The 15,528-nt window shown below is 36.9% G+C and overlaps 1 protein-coding gene across 3 annotated transcripts in view; it reads left to right on the forward strand.

Moving 5' to 3' along the window:
• The window catches only part of NALCN (sodium leak channel, non-selective), a 361,051-nt gene that overhangs the window by 160,895 nt on the left and 184,628 nt on the right, over window positions 1-15,528 (forward strand). For all 3 annotated transcript variants that reach the window (XM_066235655.1, XM_066235656.1, XM_066235654.1), the window contains exon 12: window positions 8-175. In XM_066235655.1, coding sequence (XP_066091752.1) covers window positions 8-175 — 168 coding nt within the window. The remainder of the gene's footprint in view (window positions 1-7; window positions 176-15,528) is intronic.

Genomic DNA, 15,528 nt, shown 5'->3' on the forward strand with positions numbered 1-15,528 from the left:
CCCCTAGGTGGCTTTTACCGTACTTTTTGATTTGGAAGCACTTCTAAAGATATGGTGTCTGGGATTTACTGGATATATTAGCTCATCCCTCCACAAATTTGAGCTACTACTTGTGATTGGAACTACTCTTCATGTATACCCAGATCTTTATCATTCTCAATTCACATACTTTCAGGTAATATAAATAATGCCTATTTGTCTTTAGAATTTTTTTTTATTCCAGAGAAAGTACTAGTCATTATTAACAAACATATATATATTTATATATAATAGTTATGCATAATTATTAAATGCAAATTTAAGATAGGTCTGATGTCTTAAATATCCAAAATAGTGTATTCATGAATTGTGACATTGTTTTTAAAACTCCTAAAAATTTGCAGTAATAGGAATGTTTTTTTGTTTGTTTGTTTGTTTTTTGTTTGTTTTTTTTTTTTATTTTTCTGAAGCTGGAAACGGGGAGAGACAGTCAGACAGACTCCCGCATGCGCCTGACCGGGATCCACCTGGCACGCCCACCAGGGGCGATGCTCTGCCCACCAGGGGGTGGTGCTTTGCCCCTCTGGGGGGTCGCTCTGCCGCGACCAGAGCCACTCTAGCGCCTGGGGCAGAGGCCAAGGAGCCATCCCCAGCGCCCGGGCCATCTTTGCTCCAATGGAGCCTTGGCTGTGGGAGGGGAAGAGAGAGACAGAGAGGAAGGTTGGGGGTGGGGGTGGAGAAGCAAATGGGCGCTTCTCCTTATGTGCCCTGGCCGGGAATTGAACCCGGGTCCCCCGCACGCCAGGCCGACGCTCTACCGCTGAGCCAACCGGCCAGGGCCAGGAATGTTTTAAATACAGTTCATAAGTTAGCACAATGTGAAGATAAATGTGTTTTATATACACATTGGTATTACATATCTTTGTATATATCAAATTTTAAGCTACATAAGATGTTGGCACACTTTAAAGCAGGGGTAGTCAACCTTTTTTATACCTACTGCCCACTTTTGTATTTCTGTTAGTAGTAAAATTTTCTAACCACCCACCGGTTCCACAGTAATGGTGATTTATAAAGTAGGGAAGTTACTTTACTTTATAAAATTTATAAAGCAGAGTTACAGCAAGTTAAAGCATATAATAATAATTACTTTATGTCAGATTTTTGCCGTTTGGCAGAATAAATCTTTATAAAACAACTTACTATAGTTAAATCTATCTTTTTATTTATACTTTGGTTGCTCTGCTACCACCCACCATGAAAGCTGGAACGCCCTCTAGTGCGTAGTAGGGACCAGGTTGACTACCACTGCTTTAAAGAGTAATAAGAAATAAGAATTTAATTTCAAGTATAGATCTCTCTTTTCAATAAGCCTACATATGTTTACTCAATAATGACTTACAATTATAATAGGTAAAACTTACCTTAAAAGATTGTAAATAGCTGCACTTTATTATTTATAAATGCCTATTATTTTCTTTATGATGACTAAATAGTAATACCTTTATTTATTTATCATAACTGAATATTTATTTTTAAATGTGATATCTTGAAATACTTCCTTTATAAGTATCACTAAACAAAAGTAATTATTTGTAAAGCCAGTAGCCACAGCCATCATCACAGCTGCCTGGCCCATGCAGGTTTAGGTTCACATGTAATTCAGATCGATTGTAGAGGAACTACAGGGCCAAGAACTGGTAGGCCATTTTCCTTTATTCCTACTTGCAACCAGCGGGCAAGAAAATACACACAGCGGGGAAACACTTCCCTTTTCATTCAGGGCTTCCAAAGCCACTGACTTTCTCTGTTTTTTTCCTAGAATCAAAGGCCCCCACCAGTGTTATCCCCTCTGGTTCCCCATCTCCCTTCTCTTCTCTGCACAAACTGGCTTCTCCTTCAGCACTCAGCCATCTTTTTTTTATTATTATTATTTTTATTTATTCATTTTAGAGAGGAGAGAGAGAGGGAGAGAGAGACAGAGACGGGGGGAGGAGCTGGAAGCATCAACTCCCGTATGTGCCTTGACCAGGCAAGCCCAGGGTTTCGAACCGGCGACCTTAGCATTTCCAGGTCGACGCTTTATCCACTGCGCCACCACAGGTCAGGCAGCACTCAGCCATCTTGACTGCCTCTCCAACCACCGCGTGGCCTCACTCTGCCCTGCTACAACATGGTCTCCTCCCCTCTCTGCAAAAACATGGTCTCTCCCTATAATGGCCTCTTAGCTCCTCCTTTTAAAACTTTTTTAGACAAAAGCCCCTCCTCTAGCACACATTAGAATAACCAAACCCCTTCCCAAGCATGAAAGGCAATTAGCTGTATCATGTGAGAACATCACCATGTGAGCAGTGGCCATCTTTAACAAGAAGAGTGAGCATAAGAATCACATTAAACTTATTTGCCCAACATTATTCTATAATTGTGTCTTTTGTAATTGTTGAATAATAGCAATGTACTCATTATTCTTTTGCTTTGGTCAATATGATAAAATATGTATATGTGATATCCTAATTTTTTTATCAAGTGAGAGGCAGGGAGGCAGAGAGACAGATTCCCACATGCGCCCTGACCATCCACTCGGCAACCCCCATCTGAGGCTGATGTTCTGCCCATCTGGGGCCGCTGTTCTGTTGCTCAGCAAGGGAGCTAATTTAGCACCTGATGTGAGCCCACGGAGTCCTCCTCAGCACATGGGACCAACTTGCTCATTTGAGCCATGGGTGAAAGAGGAGAAGAGAGAGAAAAATAGAGAGAGAGAGAGAGAGAGAAGGGAGAGGGGTGGAAAAGCAGATGGGTACTTCTCCTGGGTTCCCTGACTAGCAGTTGAACCTGGAATTTCCACACTCCAAGTCAATTCTCTATCACTGAGCTAACTGACCAGGAATGTGATATGTTAATTTTTAAAATCTCAAATGTAGTCATTTTTCTGACTAAAAATTGGTCATTTTAATAATTTACCATGAAAATATATGCATTATTTTCTTAATACATATTTAGAAATTGTTGAAGAACAAAGTTGCAGTAGAATTTTAAAGAAGTAATTCAGATGAACAGATTTTTAACTCCTTAGAATGCATTCCAGTTTCATTGATTTTACTTATTGGTAATGCCAAAGAAATCATTTTGGGGATAGCATTAATGTAAAATGTCAGATCACAATGTGAAATTCAATATTTCAGCTACCTGGAGAAAATGATATAAAAAAAATCCTGCAATACAGAAAGCTTAGCTTCTAGTAATAACAGCCAAGCATATTGAAATCATAGAGGGTGATCATGGCTTAAGCTTTTAGTCCTGTGAACATCTTTGAACATAAATCCCTTGTTCTTTGTTGGGTTGTGTCCTTGGGCTTGGTTATCCTAAGTGAAATGGCTAGGGCAAGAGATATACATGTTTAAAACTCTTTGATACAAAACATGCTTTCCAAATAATTGTGCATTATCAGCCAATAATGGTTCTGGTTGGATACTGCTCTCTAGATTCACAAAATCGACTTGAGCATTTAATGCCTACATTAGAGAATCATTGTAGATAATTATAGAAAACACACCTGGTAGTCAATACTACAAGATACTTTAATATAAATCTATCAAATCATCCATATTTAAAAAAATATTGATGCCTATTTTATCAAGGATATAGTATAAAATATATTCATCATTTAAAAATTCTTGTTTCTCACAGATAATTTTTTAGTGAAAAGTTAGAAACCTGTCAAAATTGGAATTATTTAGGATAGAAAAAATGAGAACCATTTAAATGGTAAACATTTGAAGAATAGCTTAGCAAATCATATGCAAATTTGACCATAAAATTAATAAGCATAATGAATTTACAATAATTTAGAGATATGATTGTTTTATTTAAATACAAAAAAATACAAAAGTATAAAATTATATAACATCTAAAAATGACTAGAAAGGAATAAACCAAAGTATTACAAATTATTAATAGTCATTATCTCTAATATTTTTTTCCCAGTCTGTTTTTACAAAATATCTAGAATTTTTACTCATGCTCCTAATAACTTTATATAGATATAAATATAAATTTAAACACATAATATGCATTCAGTGAAATTTGTAATTTTACTTGTGTCTTTAATTCTGAATTATAATTTGTAATAGTTGATATTAATAGTTAACTGATTTTCATGTGTGTCTGTCCACATGTGGTAATGGGTATATTTTTCTGGTGGAATAATTAAAAACCACCTCAGTTATTTTGTGACTCAAAGAATAAATCTCTCAAGAAGCTTAGGTGTCACAGGATCTTTGCCAATTCACATATGGAGAACTCATTGTACTGAACAGACTGGCTCCTTGTAGGTTCCACTTTCATCTTCCTTGTTGGTCCTCACACTTATCATTTCAATGGATTTTTCTTTGTTGTGTTGGCAGCTAAGTCTTTCCTCAGTGAGTTTCCCATTTTTCATTTTTAAATGAAGTCAACACTTTTGTACAAAATGGCTCCCTTTAAAGTATCAGTTCTCTGTGACTAATTATTGTTATTCATCTATTTATTTAAATGACATTAACTGAGCACCTAGTGTGTGCCAGGAACTGTTGCAAACTGAGGGTAGAAAGGTGGCAAGGCAGTGAAATTCCCCACCTTAGTAAGCTTACATTCTGGAGGATAAACTATATACAGACAAGTACACAAAAGAATGTAGAGTACTGTACAAATAACCAGAAATTATATAAAGAAGAAACAAGCAGGGTAAAAATGATACAGGCTGTGGGATGGGGTGTTATTTTAGATCGTTTTCATGGAAGCCTGCTCTGAAGAGGTGACATTTCAGCAGAAACTGAAAGGAGTGAGGCTCTGAGAGGCGTGGGGGGGGACAGGGAGCATTCCAGGTAGAGAGAACCACATGGCAACTGCCCTGAGGTGCAAAATGTTTGCTTTGTTCAAGAACTAGCTAGCACAGAGGTCAGTGTGGCTGGGTGGGATGAACATAGGGCAGCATTGTCCTATGGGAATTAACAGTCTTTAAAAAATGCTGCGCTTCTGACATACTGAAAAAATCATGAAAACATTGGCTGGTATTTAATGTGCATCTACTATATGCCACTCACTATGCGAGTGCATTGTTTCTGTTTCTCATAACAGTTCTGTGAGCTAGCCAATGTATGTGTAAACTGAGGTCCCAAAGGATTTAATTATTTGCCCAAGACCATGTAACCAGCCAAAGGTAGAAAAACCTCACAAGTTTAATTTCATAGCTCATATTCTTAATGACACAATTTCTACAGTATCTTACTACTAATCAACTGAATGATCTCTAAAAAAGACTTAGACATATAACCAGGAAGATGTGATTTGGAAAGAATCACAAAATGTTCTACAGAGGTAAATTTAGTCTAAAAGTTGTAATGATAACTTCGAGAGTATAGTTTACTTTATTTCATATCAGTAGAAACACAAAATCAAAACATTGGATAGACAGAGTAAAAATTATACTTCTCATCATATAAATGAAAAGGCATAATAATGAAGATTTTGGTTTTCCTGGAATGCTAGGTTAACACTTTGAAATTGCTAATCACATTACCAATGTGGGAGTTGTGTTAAGCTCTGTTTTTTCCAGATAATGAAATGTTAATTTATAAAAAAATTGCACAGATATGTGTAGGCTGATAAAATTTGGGATAGGACCCAAAATTATATAGAAAATCTTTTAAATATGATTTTAACACAAGTTAGAGAAAACACACAGTACTAAATTGGAGCTATAAACCAGTTAGTGGTTCTGTAAACTTGCCTATTATATATATTTAGATGTTAACAATTAAATACTAATCATTTATGTCTGAGAATAAACATATATGATAAAAATGTGGGATCTTTTCAAGTTGCTATTCTGGGCATTAAGGTGAACATTGATATTTTAGTAGTCGTTTATGATAAAGCTGTCTGCTTATTATTTGGAAAGATGATTTGAGTGTAACAAGTTCTGGTTTGGGAGGGTAGATTAAATATTACAGGAGAAACTGGTAACCATACATGTGATATAATGCTTAATTTGAACAAAATGACTTATAACTTTTCTGCTTTAAGTAATATGTTATGGATTTTAATTTAGCATGAAGGAAATACATACTTTCTCAAATTCTTTTTTTTTTAATAATTTTATTTTTTTAATGGGGTGACATCAATAAATCAGGATACATATATTCAAAGATAACAAGTCCAGGTTATCTTGTCGTTCAATTATGTTGCATACCCACCACCCAAAGTCAGATTGTCCTCTGTCACCTTCTATCTAGTTTTCTTTGTGCCCCTCCCCCTCCCCCTTTCCCTCTCCCTTTCCCTCCTCCCCCCCCCCCCGTAACCACCACACTCTTATCAATGTCTCTTAGTTTCACTTTTATGTCCCACCTACGTATGGAATAATGCAGTTCCTGGTTTTTTCTGATTTACTTATTTCGCTTCGTATCATATTATCAAGATCCCACCATTTTGCTGTAAATGATCCGATGTCATCATTTCTTATGGCTGAGTAGTATTCCATAGTGTATTGTGCGACATCTTCTTTATCCAGTCATCTATTGATGGGCTTTTTGGTTGTTTCCATGTCCTGGCCACTGTGAACAATGCAGCAATAAACATGGGGCTGCATGTGTCTTTACGTATCAATGTTTCTGAGTTTTTGGGGTATATACCCAGTAGAGGGATTGCTGGGTCATAAGGTAGTTCTATTTTCAGTTTTTTGAGGAACCACCATACTTTCTTCCATAATGGTTGTACTACTTTACATTCCCACCAACAGTGGATGAGGGTTCCTTTTTCTCCACAGCCTCTCCAACATTTGCTATTGCCTGTCTTGCTAATAATAGCTAATCGAACAGGTGTGTGGTGGTATCTCATTGCAGTTTTGATTTGCATTTCTCTAATAGCTAACGAAGATGAGCATCTTTTCATATATCTGTTGGCCATTTGTATTTCTTCCTGGGAGAAGTGTCTGTTCATATCCTCTTCCCATTTTTTTATTGGATTGTTTGTTTGTTTGTTGTTGAGTTTTATGAGTTCTTTGTATATTTTGGATATTAGGCCCTTATCTGAGCTGTTGTTTGAAAATATCATTTCCCATTTAGTTGGCTTTCTGTTTATTTTGTTATCAGTTTCTCTTGCTGAGCAAAAACTTCTTAGTCTGATGTAGTCCCATTCATTAATTTTTGCCTTCACTTCTCTTGACTTTGGAGTCAAATTCATAAAATGCTCTTTAAAACCCAGGTCCATGAGTTGAGTACCTATGTCTTCTTCTATGTACTTAATTGTTTCAGGTCTTATGTTTAGATCTTTGATCCATTTTGAGTTAATTTTTGTACAGGGGGACAGACTGTAGTCCAGTTTCATTCTTTTGCATGTGGCTTTCCAGTTTTCCCAGCACCATTTATTGAAGAGGCTTTCTTTTCTCCATTGTGTGTTGTTGGCCCCTTTATCAAAAATTATTTGACTATATATATGTGGTTTTATTTCTGGACTTTCTATTCTGTTCCATTGGTCTGAGTGTCTATTTTTCTGCCAATACCATGCTGTTTTGATTGTCGTGGCCCTATAATATAGTTTGAAGTCAGGTATTGTAATGCCCCCAGCTTCATTCTTTTTCTTTAGGATTGCTTTGGCTATTCGGGGTTTTTTATAGTTCCATATAAATCTGATGATTTTTTGCTCTATTTCTTTTAAAAATGTCATTGGAAGTTTGATGGGAATTGCATTAAATTTGTATATTGCTTTGGGTAATATAGCCATCTTGATTATATTTATTCTTCCTAGCCAAGAACAAGGTATATTCTTCCATCTCATTATATCTTTTTCGATTTCCCTTAACAATGGTTTATAGTTTTCATTATATAAGTCCTTTACATTCTTTGTTATGTTTATTCCTAAGTATTTTATTTTTTTTGTTGCAATCGTGAAGGGGATTATTCTTTTGAGTTCGTTCTCAATTGTTTCATTGTTGGCATATAGAAAGGCTATTGACTTCTGTATGTTAATTTTGTATCCTGCGACCTTACTGTATTGGCTTATTGTTTCTAGTAGTCTTTTTGTGGATTCTTTGGGGTTTTCGATGTATAGGATCATATCATCTGCAAAAAGTGATACCTTTACTTCTTCTTTTCCGATATGGATGCCTTTTATTTCTTTGTCTTGTCTGATTGCTGTGGCGAGAACCTCTAGTACCACATTAAATAAGAGTGGAGAGAGTGGACAACCCTGTCTTGTTCCTGATTTAAGGGGGAAAGCCTTCAGTTTAGTGCCATTTAATATGATGTTAGCTGATGGTTTATCATATATGGCCTTTATCATGTTGAGATATTTTCCTTCTATACCCATTTTGTTGAGAGTCTTAAACATAAAATTGTGTTGTATTTTATCGAAAGCCTTTTCTGCGTCTATTGATAATATCATGTGGTTTTTGTTCTTTGTTTTGTTGATATGGTGTATTACGTTAACCGTTTTACGTATGTTGAACCATCCTTGAGATTCTGGGATGAATCCCACTTGATCATGATGTATTATTTTTTTAATATGTTGTTGTATTCGATTTGCTAGTATTTTGTTTAGTATTTTAGCATCTGTATTCATTAGAGATATTGGTCTGTAGTTTTCTTTTTTTGTGCCATCCTTGCCTGGTTTTGGTATGAGGGTTATGTTGGCCTCATAAATGTGTTTGGAAGTACTGCTTCTTCTTCAATTTTTTGGAAGACTTTGAGTAGAATAGGAACCAAATCTTCTTTGAATGTTTGGTAAAATTCGCTGGTATAGCCGTCAGGGCCTGGACTTTTATTTTTGGGGAGGTTTTTAATGGTTTTTTCTATTTCTTCTCTACTGATAGGTCTGTATAAGCTTTCTGCTTCTTCTTGACTCAGTCTAGGAAGGTTGTATTTTTCTAGGAATTTATCCATTTCTTCTAGGTTGTTGAATTTAGTGGCATATAGTTTTTCATAGTATTCTACAATAATTCTTTGTATATCTACGGTGTCCGTGGTGATTTCTCCTCTTACATTTTGGATTTTGTTTATATGAGTTCTTTCTCTTTTTTCCTTGGTAAGTCTTGCCAAGGGTTTGTCAATTTTGTTGATCTTTTCAAAGAACCAGCTCCTTGTTCTATTAATTTTTTCTATAGTTTTTCTGTTCTCTAATTCATTTATTTCTGCTCTGATTTTTATTATCTCCTTTCTTCGGCTGGTTTTGGGTTGTCTTTGTTCTTCTTTTTCTAGTTCCTTAAGGTGGGAAGTTAAGTGGTTCACCTGGAATCTCTCTTGTTTGTTCATATATGCCTGAAGTGATATGAACTTCCCTCTTATCACTGCTTTTGCTGCATCCCATAGATTCTGATATGTCGTATTGTCACTTTCATTAGTCTGTATATATCTTTTAATCTCTGCACTTATTTCTTCTTTGACCCATTCATTTTTTAAAAGTATGTTGTTTAGTTTCCACATTTTTGTGGGATTTTTTTCCTCTTTTTTGCAGTTGAATTCTAGTTTCAAGGCTTTATGATCAGAAAATATGCTTGGTACAACTTCAATTTTTCTGAATTTGCTGATGTTGTTTTTGTGGCCCAACATATGGTCAATTCTTGAGAATGATCCATGTACACTGGAGAAAAATGTATACTCAGTCACTTTGGGATGAAATGTCCTGTAGATGTCTATCATATCCAGGTGCTCTAGTGTTTTGTTTAAGGCCACTATGTCTTTGTTGATTCTCTGTTTGGATGACCGATCTAGAGCCGTCAGCGGTGTATTGAGGTCTCCAAGTATGATTATATTTTTGTCAGTTTTTGTTTTAAGATCAAAAAGTAGCTGTCTTATATACTTTGGTGCTTCTTGGTTTGGTGCATATATATTAAGAATTGTTATGTCTTCTTGATTCAGTGTCCCCTTAGCCATTATGAAATGGCCATTTTTGTCTCTGAGTACTTTTCTTGTCTTGTAGTCAGCATTATCCGATATGAGTATTGCTACACCTGCTTTTTTTTGGATGTTATTTGCTTGGAGTATTGTTTTCCAGCCTTTCACTTTGAATTTGTTTTTATCCTTGTTACTTAGATGAGTTTCCTGTAGGCAGCATACAGTTGGATTTTCTTTTTTAATCCATTCTGCTACTCTGTGCCTTTTTATTGGTGAGTTTAATCCGTTTACATTTAGTGTAATTATTGATACTTGTGAGTTCCCTATTGCCATTTTATATCTTGCTTTCTGTTAGTTTTGTGTCTTGTTTGATCCTTCTCTTTCGTTTTTCTATCTTTTGTTTTTATTTGGTTGTGTTCCATACATCTTTCCTCTGTTGCTATCTTTTTTATCTCATGTGCTTCTGTGGTGGTTTTTTCAATGGTGGTTACCTTTGAGTAATGAAAAGGGTCCCTACTCTGTTCATTGTAGCGAACTATTTTGTGAGTACTTTTGCACTCCATCGTCCTTTGCTACTGTTAATCTCCATCTTCTCCCCCTCTTTCTTTTTGTTGTAGTCACAGTTTAAATTTGGTTTTATTGTGTTCTTCTTGGAGCTTTTACTTGTGGCTCTGTTTTTTTTTTTTTGTTCTTTGTATCTGATTGGAGAACCCCCTTTAGTAATTCCTGGAGTGGGGGTTTTCTGATGATAAATTCCCTCATCTTTTCTGTATCTGTGAATGTTTTTATTTCTCCTTCATATTTGAAGGATAGCTTTGATGGGTATAGTATTCGTGGCTGAAAGTTCCTCTCTTTCAGGACTTTAAATATTGGGGTCCACTCTCTTCTAGCTTGTAGAGTTTCTGCTGAGAAATCTGATGATAATCTAATGGGCCTTCCTTTATATGTTGTATTCTTCTTTTCCCTGGCTGCCTTGAGAATTTTTTCTTTGCTGTTGGTTTGTGTCAATTTCATTATGATATGCCTTGGAGTAGGTTTGTTGGGGTTAAGAAAACTTGGAGTTCTGTTTGCTTCTTGAACTTGAGGCTTTAGTTCTTTCCACAGGCTTGGGAAGTTCTCATCTATTATTTGTTTGAGTATGTTCTCCATTCCATTTTCTCTCTCTTCTCCCTCTGATATACCTATTATTCTTATGTTATTCTTTTTGATGGAGTCAGATAATTCTTGTAGGGCTATCTCATTTTTTTAAATTTTTGAGTCTCTTTCTTCTTCTCTCTGTTGTGCCTCAAGTTGCTTGTCTTCTATTTCACTAATCCTCTCTTCTATCTGACCTGTTCTATTAGCTAAGCTTGTTACTTCATTTTTCAGCTCGTGAGTTGAGTTTTTCATCTCTGTTTGATTTGTTTTTATAGTTTCAATTTCCTTGGACATATATTCTTTGTGTTCATTGAGTTGTTTTCTGAGCTCCCTAAATTGCCTTTCTGTGTTTTCTTGTATATCTCGGAGGATTTTTAGGATTTCTATCTTGAATTCTCTGTCATTTAGCTCCAAGGTTTCCAATATATTAAATTTTTTCTCCATAGATTTTTCCTCATCTAGCTGTGTTATCTCTCTTTCTTTTGTATCCATGATATTCGATTTTCTCTTCCTTAATGGAATCTGAGGGTATTTTTGTTGATAGTATTAATGAGATTTAATAAAGAATAAAAAGTTAAAAAAATAGAAAAGATAATAAAAAATAAAAAATAAAGAGTTGTTTTTTTAAAAAATTAATAATGAAATAAAGAAAAATAAAATAAAATAAAAATTAAAGAAAAGGAAATTATTCCCCTCCTCCTTTTTTCCTCTCCTCTCCTCTCCCCTCTTTCTTGAGAAAATCTTGTGGTGAACTGTGAATTATAACAAACAATGCCTGTGATGGAGGGCCTGAATTGGGGAAAAGTAATAAAGGGGCAAAAAAAAAAAAAAGAAAAAAATGAAAAAAGAAAAAAAGAGGGTATGGACCCACAAAAAGCAAATAAGGAAAAAATTTGGGTCAAGAATAAAATGATTTGCTTTTAGGTGTTGGTTGTCTAAGAGTTATGATGAGAGGAATAAGAGGAAAACAGAAAAATGGGGGGACAAATTAAAAAATTACTATTGTATTTAGTGGAACAAGAACTAGATAAAGTGGAGAGCCAGGGATGGGAGCACTGCTAGTGAGTTAAAAAGGTGAAGTAAAAACCCCCAAAATGCCACAAACATAAGTTTGAGTCCCAGATAAGATACTTTGTTTGTTATTGAGGTTTGAATGAGAGGAGATGTAAAGGAGAAAGGAAGAAACTAATATAGAGGGAGAAAAGAAAGAGAGAGAGAGAAAAAAAGAGGGAATCACTAAAAGAAGAAAAAAGAAAGGAGAGAGAGAGAGAGAGAGTTAAGGGTTTTGGAGTGCAATCCTCATAGAGAGAAAGGAAGAGGAGAGAAAAGATAATGGGAGATGTAACACTTATGGGTAGTGTAGTTCAAGGAGAGGAGAGAGTAAGACCGGCAGAGAGTTAATCGGCCAAATTGGAGGAGGAAAAAAAGTATCAAGAATGAAGATAAGAGAAACAAACGAACAAATATAATAAAATGGGATAGGTTATAAAGTCTGCAGATTATTCTTGATTTTGAGAGGTTATCTTCTTGCTTTTTCTTTTCTCTCCCTCTTCCTGGTCGGTGACTCTGTACCCCGGGTTCTGCCCCTTTGGCACGCTCAGGTAGAGGTTTGCAGTTGATAAGTCTCTATGGCAATGTCATGTATTGTGCTTTAGTCTCGTTGGCAGTCGAGGCTCATTAGCATTTATAGGCTTCGACAGTGAGAGTCCGTGTTCCTGGAGCCTTTCTCCTAGTCTTTCCTTCCTCTATTAGTAGCCTGATAATCCAGCTATAGGGTTGCTGCTGCCTCTGCCTGGATAGTAAGAGGCTCAAAGAGCTGGCAACTCCCCACTCTATTTCCACTCAGCACAGGGCTCTGGGTAAGGCTCAGTCAGTCAGAGCTGCTAGCATAATCAGGCGGGCTTTCCGCCCACTCAAAGACCTCTGGCTCTGCCACTCTGTCTGGTAACACAGGCGGGTGCCCACTTCTGGGGCACTTGGAGGAAACGCTCATTCACTATCTGCGTGCGCAAACCAGGATATCCGGCCAGCAGTCTCACGCTCTGAGTGAAACCCCCAACCGCATGGAAAAGTTGCAGCGTTGGAATTGAGTCTCGCTCCGTCCCTGTGCGCAGCTTTTGCAAGGCGCTGGGGCAGCCCGAGATTCCGCTTTGGCCCACACAAAGGCCCCTGACTCTGCCCCTCTGTGCGATAACACGGGCGCGCACTGCCGAGGCACTCGGAGGAATCTCTCATTCACTGTCTGCGCGCGCAGACCAGGATATGAGGCCGGCCGCGTTTCCCTCTGAGTGAAAGCCCCACCAGCACGGAAAATTTCCACCGTTAGAATTAGTTCTCGCTCCCTCCCGTGCGCGGCTTTCCCAGGGCGCTGGGGTTGCCCAGAGATTCTGCTTTCAGCCCACAGAAAGGCCTCTGACTCTGCCTCTCTGTGGGGTAACACGGGCACCCACTTCCGGGGCTTAGGAAGAAATCTCTCTCCCACTTAACTGCGCACCGACCAGGAGACCGGGTAAAATGGCTGCCCCGCTTGTCTTTCTTTGTTTGGGTTTGGTGCGAGTGTTAGCTTGTATTGCCTGGGTTGCCACAGGATCAGTTTTTCCTCGGCTTGGATCGCCGTGCCACAGCCTGGTTCGGCCGTTTGTGCCACAGCCTGGATCTATTCACCCCCTTTGCCCGCCTCAGTTTCTATATTCACAGTTACCAGAGAAAGCCGCCCTGTTTAGGTTAGTGAGGAAGGCGGAGCATTTCTTACTCCCTATTTCCTTTGGGGTTTGGTTATATATTTAGCCAATTTTTCACTCCACCATACCCTTGAGTGTATTGCGAAGCATCTGGAGGCTCCAAGTATAGGTTTTTCTGTTTCTGGTTGAAGATCTTGTTGAGTTTTGGGGGAGATTTATCGGTATCACTTCCTACCCCACCATTACTCTGACATCCGGGCTCAACTTCTTTAAATATTTATCTATTTGTTTACTAGCCATGCAGCTAGAAACCATACCATTTGTGTTCTGCAGACAATTGAAATGATACGGTTACCACCAGTATTTCCTGTTAATTCAAATGTTAGGCACTAACTGTGGCTTTGAATGTGGCAAAATTCAGAGGCTTAAATGCTATTATTGAGACTCAATTTGTTTCTTTATTCACTTTTCTTGTGTTGGTATCTTTCTTAAGCTGACTTTTTCCATATGGTAGCAAAGATGGCTCCCAGAAGCTTGATGCTTATGTGGTTCATAAAATAATGACAACTGGGAATAAAAAAGAACACTTCTTATAGGGCCAACAAACATTCTGATGACTCTAGTCATTGTGAATGTTCTGGCCAGGCCTGGATCATGGGGATATGGAAGTCCCCTCTGCACCTCATGAACTAAGAGTGGAATAATGATTTGTCAAAGGAAAATCAGGAGAGTAGGACTCTAGGGATACTGGAAAGTTCAAACATTTTATTTTGCATGTATAAAAAATAAAATCTAGTTTTTAAAGCATTTTCTGTTTTTTACTGTATTTTAAATAAACTTTATCTTTCTTCTCTTAAAAAGCCTTCATAGACAACTTAAGTTCTTATTGATATTGAATCATCTTAGACTGCCATCCTACTTACCATATTTTATTTATGCCAAAACAAGAATTTTCTTATTTTAACATCTCTACATTTGGGATCTGTCTTATAAACATTGATGTGTTATACTTTGATTGGCAACGTTTTTTATTTCTGAGAGGTACATAAAAAAACTGACAGACTAGATAAAAAATGCTATTTTTCATACTTTATACTTTAACTTTTAATTATATTCTAATTTACATTTTTAATTTTATTGATATGCCCTTAAGAGCTATGTCTTTGTTGTATACTCCTTTGTAATAGTAACCATTGAATATATTTGTTTAATGCACTGTCTGGCACATAACAGAGAATTAGTATATGTTGAATGAATAAGAAAATTAAATTAATTAGTTATGAGTGGGAATTTTTGCATAATATATATATATAAACACACATGCAAAACAGCTAACATGTATGTGTTTAGGTATCAAACTAAGCAGATACAATGAAGTTCTAAAGTACAAGGTTTAGATAAGAAAGAAGTTTGTTTCTTTAGTAGTTGGTGGGTGTCCAGAGCAAGAAGGTGGCTCTGCTCCATATGGTCATCCAGGAAGTCAGTCTTTTGTGTCCGACTGAGTCATCTTCTATTCAGGGTTTCTATTTTGGTCCAAAGGGGATACTCCAGTTGTCTCCATTTCCCAGCCCCCAAAAAAGTATAAAAAGAGTGTCCAAGACAAGTTTATTTAATTTAATGTGCTAAAAGTTGCAAAAATCATTTTCTTTCACATTCCAGAGGTCCTAACTTTGTCCACTGGCCACACCTAGCTACAAGTGAGGCTGGAAAATGTAGTCTGTAGCCCTTGCTAGGATAAAATACAGAAAGTTCTCTTATTTAAAGGACAGAGAGAATGAACATTAGATCGTAGTCTCAGCCTTGGTAAAGGCTCTATAACCAAGGGTTTTAAAAAAAAAATTTATGAATGCACACTAACACCTAGA

This window comes from Saccopteryx bilineata, chromosome 6 (genome assembly GCF_036850765.1).
Source record: "Saccopteryx bilineata isolate mSacBil1 chromosome 6, mSacBil1_pri_phased_curated, whole genome shotgun sequence".
Classification (NCBI taxonomy): Eukaryota; Metazoa; Chordata; class Mammalia; order Chiroptera; family Emballonuridae; genus Saccopteryx; species Saccopteryx bilineata.